The sequence below is a fragment of the Dromiciops gliroides genome, chromosome 3 (assembly GCF_019393635.1).
Source record: "Dromiciops gliroides isolate mDroGli1 chromosome 3, mDroGli1.pri, whole genome shotgun sequence".
NCBI classification, from domain to species: Eukaryota; Metazoa; Chordata; class Mammalia; order Microbiotheria; family Microbiotheriidae; genus Dromiciops; species Dromiciops gliroides.
This window is the reverse complement of record NC_057863.1, coordinates 477,893,444-477,908,180: the sequence shown is the minus strand read 5'-3', so window position 1 is coordinate 477,908,180 and position 14,737 is coordinate 477,893,444. Positions and strand designations below refer to the sequence as shown.

Below are 14,737 nucleotides of genomic sequence, written 5' to 3'. Positions count from 1 at the left end.
CTTTATGTGTACACTCTGGATCTTGACTATGACATTTCTGGGATTTTTTTCCTTTTGGGATTTTTTCAGAAGGTGTTCATTAGATTGTCTTTACTTTGTAATCTTATTCTGATAGATTTGGGAAATTTTCAGTAAGATTTCTTGAAATATGTCTGGTTTTGTCTGTTAATTCATGGTTTCATGGAATCTAGTGATTCTTATATTATCTCTCCTTGACCTGTTTTTCTCGGGTCAGTTGTTTTTGTTATCAAATATCTTAAATTTGTTGTTGTTGTTGTTCTTTGATTCTCTTCTAACATTTCTTGCAATCTTTTTGTTCTATTTCAGTTTTCAGGGACCCCTTTTCATGGCTAAAGTTTACTATTTTCTCTTTTAAACTATTCTTCCAATTCTTTCCTCTGGGCCTTTAATAATTTTTAAAAAATATTTTATTTTTTCCCAATTACATGTAAAAACAATTTTAACATTAATTTTTTTATTTTGGGATTTTTTTGTTTGTTTTTGTGGGGCAATGGGGGTTAAGTGACTTGCCCAGGGTCACACAGCTAGTGTCAAGTGTCTGAGGCTGGATTTGAACTCAGGTCCTCCTGAATCCAGGGCTGGTGCTTTATCCACTGCACCACCTAACTGCCCCTAACATTCATTTTTTTAAAATTTTGAGTTCCAAATTCTTTCCCTCTCCCCTTCTTCAGATGTTAAGCAATTTGATATAGGTATACGTGTGTAATCCTTTTTAATAAAAAAAAAACAAACAAAAACTTGTTCATTTATTCTAAGCATTGTGAAGAATCCATTTTTCCCTTTTAGTTACTGTTTGCAGTGTTGAGTTCCTCTCTTCTGAGGGATCCCTACATCTACAATACTGTCTTAAATAAATAATGGCTTAAAAAAATTACTCATCTCTCCAGCTTTAGTTCCTGAATTGGGGCTTTGTGCCAGGGGTGGATTCTGCCCCCTGCTGCACTTTTGGTGGTTTCAGGGTTGGCTCTGCTTGGTCTCCTCCTGGGTTTGTGTGCTGATCTCCTCCTAGGGTGGGGATGGGCAGGGCCCATCTTTGATGTCCAGAGGACTGAATCTACAGACCCTTCAGGACAGCCTGCTAGGGACCTCAGAACCCCTGGGCAGCTGGGCTATCCTGTCTCTAGGCTTTTCCAAAGTCCCCACCCTGGGGCTTGCTGAGCACTGTAGCGCTTTCTGACCTCCTTTGGGCTTTCTTGGGGCTCTCTAGTTCTGTAGCCTCCAGACACAGCCTGATGGGAGCAGAGCTTGTTTGTCTGGGCTGGCATTGGCTTTGCTCATAACCCTCCTTTCCCCTTGCCCGTGGGCTTCTGGTTGACTTGTGTTCTGTGGTGGAAGAATTTGCTTGTAGTAGTTTCTCATTGGATTTCTTCTTTTTTTTTTTTTTGGTAGTCTTGTGCATTTCAGATTATTGCTAGAGTAGGTATGTGGGAACTAGTAAGTCTGCTTATATTAAATATATCTTGGCCTGGAAGTGATCTCAGTACACATTTTCTCAGTCAAGAGATACTAAAGTCTGCAAATATTTTGACATTAAGAAGGTCCTCTGGAGCATCTGGGTGGCACAGTGGATAGAGCACTGGCCCTGGAGTACTTGAGTTCAAATCCGACCTCAGACACTTAACACTTACTAGCTGTGTGACCCTGGGCAAGTCACTTAACCCCAATTGCCTCACCAAAAAAAAAAAAAAAAAAAGGTCCTCATACATGTTTCTGGACCAGAAGGCCTCTAAAGGTCTTCTAGCCTTAACACCCCTGATCTTATGACCTTAACTCCCAGAATCAATAAAATGACAAGGACAGGGAGGAGGGCTTTTGACCTACTGGATTTCCAGATGTCTCCATAAAATTGTCTTCTTTGAAGGACTTCTTGTCACCTCCTTCTCCCCCCTTTTCCCTATTGCTGCCAATCCTTGTCACCTCCTTCTCCCCCCTTTTCCCTATTGCTGCCAATCCTTTGTGAAATCATGGACCTCTTAACATTTCCCATTCAGAACCAGGTAGCTTAACACATATTGCCAGGAATATTTTGGGGGGTAAGTTTCTGATAGGAGTGCAACCACTCTAAAGAAAAGGAGGCATCAGTAATGCTGTGTGCCAGGAACTGTAAATCTGGGCAGGATACCGACAGGAAAGCAGGGTAAAGGGCCCACATTCTCCAAGCATTACAATGAAATACTGTCTCAACAAAACTAAACAAGTCAACCCCGGTGCTCTGAGCTCTCAGAATGGCTAGGAAGCGCTCAGCTCAGGGACCTCCTCATTTTCCTTACTTGAACTCGTCACAGTAGAGGCCTTTGGTATGCTCTGTTCTGTTGTTACTCCCCCAGGACATCAAACTGAAGACTGAGCAAGGTTGATAGTAGGCCAGGGCTGAGTAAACCTGAGCAATTAATACTCCTGAGTCTTTAGGTAATTTGTTCTGGATTCCTTTCCTGCTTGATAAGTCAGACTAATAAAATTTGGTATAGAATTCTGTTTTTGTTTTTAAATAGGGGCTTTCCTTCAAAACACAGTGCTTTCATTTACTTGGTGGATATTCAAGATGGTGTTTCCCTTTATGGTTCCTAACAGCAACCAGAAAATTACAAAACCAACTAGCCAGAAAATGTACCATAAAATACATAAAAACATCTAACCATTTTCTCAAATTTCATAAGCTTTGACTCTAGCATCTACTTATTAATATGAACTTTTTTCATTACTGGCTTCATGTATTGCAGTTGGAGTTTTTTTTTTTAAGTTCATTTTAAGGAATAAACCTAGCTGGGTTTAGAGACTGATTTTTGATAGTCTGGTTCCCCTTGTCAGAATCATGTTACTTATATTCAATGAAGATGTAATTTCTTTTCCAATTGAAGTTCATCGATCCTTGGAAATCTCACCCAGGACCCTTTCGAAGTCCATGAATTCCAGGTTAAGAATCCCTGCTGTAATGTAAAGTTTCTCCTTGGCAGGAAATAAGGCTGCTTGTCCACCTCTTGACCTGGGCTGTAGGGGAGGCTTTTGCTCATATCCTCCATATTTGTGTCCTTGGTCCAGACCAGGCTTTTGTATTTCCTCTTCTGCACAACACTGGGCAGAGGAAGGAATGGAATCTCCTAAAGACTTAGGGGAGTGAGGACTGTCACCATCCCCAGGTTGAACAGTTACTATTTGTTTTCTTAACCTGTGTTCCTCCTATTGACCTATTGGCTCTGGCTCCTCAGGGAGTGAAAAGCAATCCCTGTGATTGAGCTTCAGGCTCTCTCTGCTCCCAGAGGTCCCAGCTAGCAGCTTTTTACATTAGGTTTACTCAATCTACTGTACTAAACCCCAGTTTTAGGACAGTTTAGTTCACTATGTAAGAGTTCTAATCTGGATTTAAAACATTTCATGACAGTAGCTGATTAAAACCCAATAAAACGAAAATATAGCAAAGCCCACAATTATACACTATAATTCAAAGGAGTCCCACTTAATTCCACATTAAAGCCTATAAACATAATTGGGGTTATGCTGGGGTTATGTTTCACCCCAAAGCATCCAAGCAGCAAAATGATGACCTTTCCTAATGGAACAAATTTTAGTCAGACTATCCAGAATGTCTTGGAGCCATCCGAATGGATCTGTGAAACCCTCTCCCCTGTGCTTATGCCACATTCTCCTTTAGGATTCAAACCAGCTCCTATATAGAATAAGTCATCCCTCATTGAACACTACTTCCCCTTGAAATGAAAATAGGATAATATTTAAGATCTTCATAATGAATTACTGAGGATCTGGCTGTCAATCCAATGCACTACAAACAACTATTTAAAATGAAAACATTGCATCAACTTTTCTATACACCCTCAGTCCAATGGCATAATAAAACCATTAAGACTTGGGACATTCTGATACACCTTAAAGATGACCACACATGCTATACCTACAGCTCTTTATGGTACTTTCCCTCCCTTTCAAGGTGCCTGGTATTCTGGCCACAGCTGGATTCTGGCATCTGTATTAATAACTTTTATAAAAGCAAATGCACTTTATATACATTACCGTGTTTGAGCCTCACAACCAACCCTGTGAAGTAGGTGTGCTATAATTAGTACCTCTATTTTACATGAGTAAACTGACAGTAGAATAAGTGACTGCTAAAACAATTAAGTGTTTGAGCCTTGGTTTCAATCTGTGGTCTCCTGGAATACCAAAACCAGCACTTCACTCATGACCACCCCCCCAGCCTAAGTAACTTAGATGTCCTATGAAATACAAGCTTAGTCATCCACCAGCCTCAAATCATTCCACAAGCTTTACTGATTTCCCAATCCACAGGTGTTTTAATAAATGAGGGTCAAATATTGGTCCAGTTGAGAAACATTTCCTGGTACTAACTCCACACTGAAAACATATAGATATTGATCTAGGTAGGGAGGGTGCTTACCCCGGGGGTCCATGAATTTATTATTCTGATGACTGTAGAACAATGTGATTTTAGGTGTTTTATGACCTTAAAACATTCTGAAAGGGGGTCTGAAAGGCTTTACTAGCTGGCCAGAGAAGGCTGCAGAAGGAAAAAGGTTAAGAAACACTATTGGGTAGTAGACCCAACTGCATTAGTAGTTGGCTTCTGAAAGACCAACTTTTTTTCTCGTTCGTCCTTTACTGCAAGTTCTTTGGCTTAAGCCCAGGGAATTTCCCAAGTCATATGTACTAAGTGCTAGCGCATAACCATCCCTATCTTTTCTAAAAGGGGATAAGAAAAAAATGAAAATTGTTTTCTAATAAAGACCCAAGTAGATAGATGGAAATCTCAGAAAAGCAGAAAAGTTGTGAAAAAGGTACAGACCAGAGATTGCAGGTCTAGAACATACATATTTCTCACTGATATGGCAAAAAAGGTCCATTATCAAAAAAAAGTTAAATATCCTAAATTCTACTCAATGGTGTATTTATTTCAAGCACTATTTTGCTGCAAGAAAATAATTTGGACAATGGAAAGGGGGATTGGAGTGATCTGATGGCCCTTCAATTTTTAACATGATTGAGTCTATTTGAGGCAACTGTGGATGCACAATACTGGAATGCACTATTAAGTCAGTTAATCTGGCTGGTTAATTCAGAAATTGAGGCATTTAAATTGCCCATAACTAAGATGTTTCTCTAATAGTTGTATATCAGTAGTTCTTGACTACTCAGTAAACGTAACTTGTATTTTAATATTAAGCTGCATAAACCTACCAAAAATGGTATAGGATCCCTAATACAGATGGCTGGAGGAAATTACCAGGTAGAGTGACCTCTCATTTTTAACACCTGGGAAACAGGATGATCTTATTCCAGTCAATGGGAATTATGTTATTTTCAAAGAGCTGTAGTACAATAAAATTACTACAATGATATGGAACATAATTTAATATTTGGTTCAGAAAAGACTTTATGATCTTAGTGCCTCAAAGCAATTATGAATCTTATCACTGAACTGGAGAGATCCTGAAGTGTTAATAGGTGAGAATTTACTTTATTCAGTTCAGGTGAAAATTTTGCCTAATCAGATCCCTTCTGAAATATCTGAGATCAATTTAATATTAAGGAGGCCTATTCATCATTTTACTCACTAATCTAAAATGCCAGTTGAACTGCATTGTCAAGAAGAGCTTTGCTCTAAATTCTCATCGCAAATGCTTAGGAATAAAAGTCACATGCTATCTAAAACTAGTTACCAGGTCAAATCAAATCAATTTTTAACCAGATAAAACATATTGGTTAGAAATGCTGAAAAACAAAATCAGGGAAAAACCTAAATTCATGTTCCTACTCCATGAAGCTCACTACACACCTAATGTAATAAAAGCCACACCTCCTTTATAAACCATGGCTAGCGCCAAGAGTACAACACATAGAATGGGAGTGCAGTGATTACTTGACCTACTGACCAAAACCAAAACAAACTCAGTTAAGATATTATGGGACCATGTCAACCATCCCGTGTTTTCAGTACGACTTTGATGGAAAAATTATACTTTTCCATTTTAGTAAAGACCATGTGTTAAAACCTACATGGGGAGCAGGAGGTAGGGGAGAAAACGAGGAAATCAGTGCTATTGTCCTCACTAAAATAAGGACATAATTTCACCTATCAGTTCTGATGTTCAGAATAATCAGTGAAATTTGCTTCAAGTTTTTATACTGAACATGTTTCAATTGGAATTTAAAAGCAGAGATTTAAATGTTTTATCTATCCTATATTTTTAAAAACAATTCTTCAGTGGCAAATCTTATTTGAAAGAAAGTATTTAAAATATATTTAATAAAATCTTAGGATATTAAGTGAAAGTCATTTAACTAAATATTTAAAACCTCTGCAATTATTAGTTTATTAGTATCATCCAGGATTCAGATGTTCAGTATTCCTCCTGAAGTTATACATAAACAAATGCAAAACTGAAATTAGAATCTGAAAGTCAAAATTGTATAACAAAACAGTACTCCATCACAAAAGCGTGTAAAATTACAAGAACGCTATTTAAAACACTGGCACTTAAGAGAACCATAATTTCAAAACCACAAAATTGCCAAATTGTCCCCCAAAATGGTAAGCAGGTAAACACGTAAATGGTCAGTTTTAATGAATACACTATTAGCTTTGGTTTTGGAAGGGAAAAAAATTAGATCAAATCAGACATTTGGTCTACATTTTACCTTAATGCCAAATTTTAAGTGAATTTCCCATCAAGGTCTATTTTATTTATACAGGGTCAAACATTATGATTTTAATATAAACCTTAATGGGAAGAACATGCCTCACTTTATAAGACAGAATTAAAATTTTGTTTTGGACTGACAAATCTAAATTTACATAGTTATAAATGTTACCATATAGGATTCTCAAAGTTTCCCAAGGGGCCATTCACTGCCAGCTCTTCATACTATAAGCCTACTTAGCCTTTAGTAAATATACTGCCAAAGATTAACGTGGCAGTCTTGTATTTTCAACTCACGCTTTTGGGGTACATTCTCAACTCTTCTGAAGAATGGGAATTAGAAACATAACTTCAGTTACATAGTAATGAAATTATGAATATTCCCCACAAAAAGATTAGAATATACCCTTCTACTGGTCCTTCAAGGACAGAAATGTAGTCTTTCACTCAAATAATTCCATGCTGCAAATTTCTATATTCTCCACTTGCTAAATGTTGTAACTGGATAGAATACTGTACTATGCGAAATTTGAGTTTATTAACTGGTAACTTTTGATTTCCAGTTATGGAAGAAAATTGTTTCTATACAACTTTTATTACCCCATCACAATTATGCAGGGTGTGTAGATCAAAGCTTTTTATCAGCTAACTATATGAAAAGATGAAAACTGTAATAATTCATGTGATCCCAAATGGGCATACAAAAGCAAAGACGAGCTTCCCCTCAAAAAGAAAAGTTATGATTTAAGGGCACCTATGAAAAGGACAACAATACTAATAAAAAAAATTGTATTTACTTAGAAGCATTCAGAATGTCAACAAAACAGCTGCAATTTTTTTTTTTGTTTTTGCAATTACAGAGTGGTATTCAGTTAACAGAACAACAATTATTTCATATGCTGCATCAAAGACAACTGAAGATGAAAATGAACTACATCCCCATATATAACTAATTTGTGCTGTGCACCAACAAGAACCTGCTTTAAATTTCCATGCCAATTTACAACCCCCATACTGTACCAGGCAAGGTTAGTGGCTATTGAAAACACCACTAAAGGACAGGGCTATCTAAAGACACATTCGGTAGTGTGTTAACTATACAAAAAAAGACACTGTACAGTTTAAAAACAAATCTTACACAGCCTTACATTTCAATTTTTTTTTTTCTTTAAAAGGAGTGAGTTGTGTACAGGGGGGTTAAATGCTTTATAGACAAGAAAAAAACTGCTCTAGAACCAACTTATTCATCGTCATCATCATCTTCTTCATCCTCCTCATCATCTTCTTCATCCTCCTCCTCATCCTCTTCATCTTCCTCATCTTCTTCCTCCTCCTTCTTTTTCTTGCTCTTCTCAGCCTTGACAACTCCTCCCTTTTTGCCCACATCAGGTTTTCCTTTAGCCCGGTATGCAGCAATATCCTGTGAAGTGTTTTTTGAGGGGTGGGGTGAGTGGGTTTGGAAAGGGAATAAATGAAATAGGAGGAGAAAAAAAAAAGGTTTAACCATTACAGAAATTTACTGAACTCAGAGTTTGGTATTTACAGATACACTGCAACTCTATAAATAACCAAGCCCTCAAGAAATGAATGCAAAAAATACATATTCGAGATAATTATAATTAGCCATCCACAACCCATCAGAATGACATGGTCTAATATTTGCAATTGCTATGCCTCACTGAAGTGCAATTATGTACAGCATTCTAACTGCAGTTTATTAAAAACAAGAAATGCATAGGGACTTTGATTAAAGGGTAGACACTGCCACCTTCTGAATGCAAAAAAATCTCTTCTGGTCTTTATAACTTCAAGACCCCAATCTATAGAACTAGACCTTTCAAAACTTGAAGAGATGTTTTAAGACAAATTAAACAAATACATTCATCATTAAACAGGCAAAAAAAGACCCCTGAAAATATTTCCTTTAACATGTATACATAAAAGGGTGAAGAAAATATCCCTAGACTACAATATATAATTTCAAGTGTCTTTCAGATCTGACATTTTAAATGAACATACATCTTGTCAATACTGCTATGGTTAATAGAACGGAAAGACTAAAAAAACCAGGATTGAGCAGAGAGGTTCCATGAAAGATAAATGAGCAGCAAATCAGAAGGGTATGAAAGGGATCAGTTGTTTTAGGTTATGCTCTTTAAAGGCACTTTTCAAGTTTTAGTATTTTGATAATAAATTAGATATCGGACAGTCAAAAAATGCGGTTAAACATAAACTCCAGCATGTTGTCAATTATGTTATGACCAGGGCCGGCAAAACCATTGAACTCTTGATAACTGATTTTCTGAGCTTTTTATTTCAGATAACCAACTTTATAAGTCAGAGAAGATTTATAGTATAATTCCTACACACTTTAAGTTCTTTTAATTTGAAGAGCAATTCAATATAAATTAGGCAAACATGAAACATCTTAAATCTAATTATATTTTACCCCTCAAATTACACCAGGTAACTTCTCTCACTTAACTCTCATTACCTTTTCATATTTTTCCTTCAGTTTAGCTGCCTTCTTTTCATAAGGTTGCTTGTCATCTGCAGCAGTATTATTCCACATTTCTCCCAATTTTTTTGCCACATCTCCAATAGAAAGACCAGGATGCTCCCCTTTGATTTTTGGACGATACTCAGAACAGAATAAGAAAAATGCCGAACTAAAAAGAGAAGTTCAATTTTAAAATTAGAAATCCAAACAAAACGTTCTTATTGCAAATCAAAAATTTTAAGTTCTCTATTCATAATCAAACAAGGTACAGGACATCAAGTTTCACATTCTGCTAAGCAACCTTTTTATAATCAAATAAATAAATGCCCAGTGATCTTTAACTTTTAATGGTGACAGAACTGAAGATGGCTAATCTGTCACCTACATTGCAAATAGTTAAGTACTTGAGGTTTGTCAGAGGAAACAAAAATCTCAAAATGCCAGGCAAACCAAGACTGAAATTCTACTAATACCTTGAACTCACACAAGGTGGCTCATGAAAAAAGGGCTGACCCAAAGTAACCAGGCAAGGTATTTCTTCAAGGAGAAAATAGGAAGGAGTACTTACGGAGGCCTCTTCGGTGCATTGGGATCCTTAAACTTCTTTTTTGTTTCTCCTTTAGGTGGTATGTAGGTTTTCATTTCTCTTTCATAACGAACCTTATCAGCTTTTGCCATGTCCTCAAATTTTCCTTTCTCTTTAGCAGACATTGTCTATAAAAATATATTGGCTTAACCAAACAGAAAATAGCTTTCAAACCATATTGAGTTTGCCCATAACTAATCACCCACGACTTTTAGCAGACCCCCATAACCAATCTCAAAAGCCCAGTTATACTACATAGAGTACTTTTCAAAGGTCTGTTAGCAATCAAATCAGTCTTCCTTAGTACCAATCTGGCACAAAATCCTGCCCTACAGACAGGGATGACATTTTGGATTTTGCTATTGAGCTCTATTATAATTTCTTAATGCACCAGCTGCTCTTACCTTCCACCTTTCTGAGCATTTTTTAGAAAATTCTGAGAAGTTCACAGAAGCATCTGGGTGCTTCTTCTTGTGTTCCTCTCGGCAGGTTTGCACAAAGAAGGCATATGAAGACATTTTCCCTCTCGGCTTCTTAGGATCACCTTTGCCCATTTTTGATTACTTTCCTTAAAAACACAAAAGACACAATCATCAGTATCACTTTTGAAATAAAATGATTAAATCAGCTATAGGCTCGCCACTCAACGTTCTTTCTGAAAGAGCCTGGCAGTTTGTGGATCAACTTGTGTTTTCAGAATACCTGATGCTGAAGGTTAAAACAAGGAAGCCATAGATTTAGCATCTTAAACTACTCAGGAAGAAGGGCATGTATTTAAAATGGTTGTATGCACTGTCCTAAGGGAATTACATACATTCTGAAGTCTCAACAGTGCTGAGTCAATTCCTACAAGTATATGAAAACAGCAACATAGTACTTCTCACACCTAAAGTGTCGACAAAATGAATATGTTTAAAAAGTATATAAAAAGCCAAGTATTTTAATACCTGATAGTTTTATATTCACTTTGGGTAACGTACTATAAATCTAGTTTAAAAACAACCATTTTAACTAAGACTGCAGTAAAGGAACCTAAGACTTAGTAGTGTATGGGAAGTTCTTAACCTAGATTCTGTCTAGGAGGTAGGTCGCGGATTTCTCAATCCCTACTTTAAAAACACTGACTTCTCCTCCCCTTTGTATTAAACTTTGCTCTGGGACGGGAAGATCGGAGCCACTTGTGCACACTGCACTAAGCTGGGGCACTCGTGGGGCTGCGTGGGGCCGGCGGCTTCACTTGCCCAAGAGGCGGATTTCTGCTCTGACTAAATGCGTCCGGTTTGAAGTTTCTCTAAGTAAACAAGGTTTAGGGGCTGACGAACCACTCCAGCCAGTAACGCAGGATTTTTTTTTTTAAACTTCTCCCATTTAAACTAGCGACTACATAAAGATCATTTTTAAATGAAGACAGGAGGGGGGCACTCGGGAGCGGGGCTGGCTTCTCCTCGAGGTTCCCGCCACTTTGCACTTGCCCCACACCTCTTCTAAACTTTGCTGGGAAGTACTGGCATGGGGGGTGGGGGCGGAGTAAACCGAGGGATCAAAGGAGCCTTTAACGTATTATCTCATTTCTTAAAGAAACGAGGGGACCCGGGCAGCGCCGGCGCCACGTGTGCCCCCCTCCCCCGGCCCGGGCAGGGGGCTCGAGCCCGCGCGCGCCGCCGCTCCTCCACTCAGCCCCGGGCTCGCTCCGCGTGCGCGCGGCGGCCCAAGCAGGCCCCGGGCGGCGGCGGCGACTCTCCTTCCTCCTCCTCCTTTCCGCCCCCCCCATTTTGTATGAAGCGTCCGTCGTGCGCCAGAGAGCAAAAGTCCCCACTCGAAATGGGGTCTGGCTCCGCCCGAAGCCCGCGCTTTAAGCGGGGGCGGGGAAAGGGAGGGAGGGGGTGGGGGGGGGCAGAGTCGGGCCGCGGGGCCCCGCGTGGCGCGTGAGGGTGCGTGTGTACCCGGCGGCGCGGCGCGCACGGAATGGCCGCTGCTCGTCTTCCTCGCCTGCGCCGCCGAGAGGGCGAGAGTGAGAGCGAGAATATGGCTCCTTCCCTTTGTGTGTGCGTGCGTGTGTGTGTGTGTGTGTGTGTGTGTGTGTGTGTGTGTGAGTGTGGGAGACTGAGAGTGAGAGAGGGAGGGGAAAGGAGGGGAGGGGGAGGAGTGCGCGGTGCGCTCTGGCGCACACTCGGCCATTACAGGCAGGGGGGAGGGGGAAAGGACGAGGGGGAGGGGGAGGAGCCCGGGGTGGGTGGTGGAGGGGGGGCGCGGCCCCTCCAGACCCACAGCTAGCGCCCGGGGGGAGGGGGGGCGCCTTCCCCTCCCCGCCGGAGCCGCCGCCCGCCCGCCCGCCTCCCCCCAAATCCCGCGCTCCCCGGGCCGCCCCCGCACGGAAAACACGGGGCTGGGCAACCGGGGGGGGGGGGCCGCTTTGAGCTGGGGGAAAAAAAAAAGTTGCCTCGGACCTGGTGCGCCCAGCCAGCTCCCCCTAGCTCTGGCTCTCGCCCGCCTTGTTTTCTCTCCAGCCAGCAGCGCCGAGCTGGAGTCAGCCATGTTACAGCGAGCGCAGCGGCGCCTCTCCCCCCCGCGCCGCGCCGCGCCCCGGGGAGAAGGGGGCGCGGGGAGGGGGATCCCCGCATCGCCGTCACCCCCCACCCCGCAACCGCCCTTACCGCCCCCCCACCCCGGCCCAGCCCAGCCGAGCCCCGGCCGCCCCCGCCCCGCCAGGCTGGGAAGCTCGCTCGGCGGCGGCGTCTGGGGCTCTATCTGCAGCAATGGCTAATGCAATGCACTGTAAGCAGCTTAGGCTGAGCCTCCCGAGCCCCGCGCCCTCGCCGCCTCAAGCGCGGTCTTCCCGTCCTGACCCCGCGCTCCGCGCACACCGGTCACGAACCCCCCCCACCAAAAAAAATACATATATAAATTTTTTTTTAATTAAAATTTTTTTTTCCGCGTCGAGATAAAAAAAAACTCGTGGGGTTCGGGGGTCCCCAGCAGACCGAGAGGGCGACGGGTCCGCGGGTTCCCGTCGCCGGCAAGGTTCAAGCGCCCGGGAAAAAGGCTCCTGTCCGTACGCAGTTCCCCCCACGATCCCCCCTCATTTGCCTTTGTGTGAATCCTGACCCGCCGGCTCCGGGCCGCGGGGATCCGGCTCCCGCGCGGGGTTCGGAGCTGCCCGGGGCGCTCTCCCCACCGCGGCGCTGCCCCAGACTCACCCTCAGCGCCGCACAGAGTAGCCCAGTGCCCGTCCGGCTCTTACTTGCCCCGGCGCTGTCTCTATGGAGCTCAATGTACTGCAATGGCTGTGAGAGCGCGAGCCAGACGCAGCCTCCTCACTCTCTCCGTTCTGTAACATTACTCTCCAGGCAGCGCTGCTCCCATTGGCTACCGCCAACTCACCGAGCTCGCTCATTGGAGGGCTCCCTCCCATTGTCCTGACCAGAGCCCGCTTCCTATTGGCTCGTAACGGAGACACGTCATCGAGGATTGAAACAGCGCGCAAATCTGAACCTGTGTGTGTGCCGGGCAGAGAGGCTGAGGCGGGAGAGGCAGAGGCAGAGGCAGCAGCTGCTACGGGAAAGCAGAGCTCTATGGTGTGTGTGTGCATGTGTCTAACCCAAGCTAGCCCCACGCCGGAGTGGCCGCCGGAGCGAAAATGGCCTGGCTTTTCTGCAAGCACCTCCAAGTCCTCAGGCAAGAGAGACACCCACAGGCCTCCCCCCCCCTTCCCCACACTTCACTCCATTTCAAAGCCTTCCAAATGAGAGGCCCCAGGCTTTTTAGGGAACATTCCAATGTGAGGGCAAGGGTGTGGGATCGCCCTCTTGAGAATTGGGGGCTTTACTGTTGCAGACGGGGAAGGGCGGACGACTGCTCGCCCCCTCCACTGCGCAGGGTTGCATTTCACTTGAGTCTTCCATAAAGGCATGGCTTCTCTCCTGCCTGAAAGTGACATGATCCCGTAAGCCAGCATTTAAAACCCCCTTTTCTAGGCCGAGGTGCCCACACTGCAGGTCAAGCGGAGCAGCTGGAATCCTGGTTCACCAAACACTGAGCAAGGCATTCAGTTTCACCTTTTCTCTTGGTTTGCTCGTGTTTCCCAGCATGTCTAGAACTTTTTTTTTTAAGTTTCAATACAAAGCAGCGTCTTAACTTCCTGGAAATCAAATAATTATACCACGTAATTAAAGCACAGCCACTTAGTTTTGATAAGGTATACTCACAGGTAGGAAATATTTATGAAGGCCTGCTAGAATTAGCAAATTCATTAAAGGCTACGTTTTTAGCTGTTGGGCTATTTTATTTGACTTGGTGTGGATTACTGTTATAATCAAACGAATCCTTGTGATACTATCATTCGCTCCCATCACACCACTTAGTCCATCCATGTAACTGCTCTAGGATTACAGTACTTGTGGGTATATGGTTACCCGGAGGATTAGACGAAAGCAGAGAGTGCATATGCCCAAATCTACAGCCTGTGGTTGTTCTAGCACTCCAAGCTGGTTAATATTTCTACCACACCAAAAAAATAAGAGAGTAGCTTTCTACTACAAGGAAAATCTAAGAGCTTTAACCAAGAATTAGCTATAGTGGCCAGTTTATAAGAGAATATTCTGCTATATCAGTCTTTTAAGAAACTAAGGTGGTTGTTTTTTTAATCCATTCCCTCTTCCTTGACCAGACCACACCCCTATTCAGTTAAAACAGACTTCCCCTTCCCCCCAACAATGATATATTTACACACTTTAAAATTTACTGAGCTTTGCCTTCAGAAGTATTGACTAAATATAAAAATGTGTATGGATTAAAGTTGTAATAAAATCAGTCATTTGTCTGCTTATATTGTATTCTATTAATTATATTCTCTTAGAACCACCTAATTAGCCAATTGTTTTAAGTGTACTAACCTATTGGGGGAAAGACTAGATAATCTCCTCAAGATCCTTTGCAGTCATATGACTATGATCTTTTTAA

General features: G+C 42.2%; 1 protein-coding gene across 2 annotated transcripts; it reads right to left on the bottom strand.

Moving 5' to 3' along the window:
- Positions 1-7,467: 7,467 nt before the first annotated feature.
- HMGB1 (high mobility group box 1) lies at positions 7,468-13,131 on the bottom strand. 2 transcript variants are annotated; one of them, XM_043994239.1, is made up of 5 exons: positions 12,976-13,131; positions 10,183-10,346; positions 9,761-9,906; positions 9,187-9,361; positions 7,468-8,112 (listed from the first exon to the last, which is right to left on the bottom strand). In XM_043994239.1, exons 2-5 carry the CDS (start codon positions 10,330-10,332, stop codon positions 7,933-7,935), a joined length of 651 nt encoding a protein of 216 aa, XP_043850174.1. In that variant the 5' UTR covers positions 10,333-10,346; positions 12,976-13,131; the 3' UTR covers positions 7,468-7,932. The 2 variants fall into 2 exon arrangements, with proteins under 2 accessions (XP_043850174.1, XP_043850175.1); XM_043994240.1 differs by lacking the exon at positions 12,976-13,131 and adding an exon at positions 11,722-11,829.
- Positions 13,132-14,737: the final 1,606 nt, after the last annotated feature.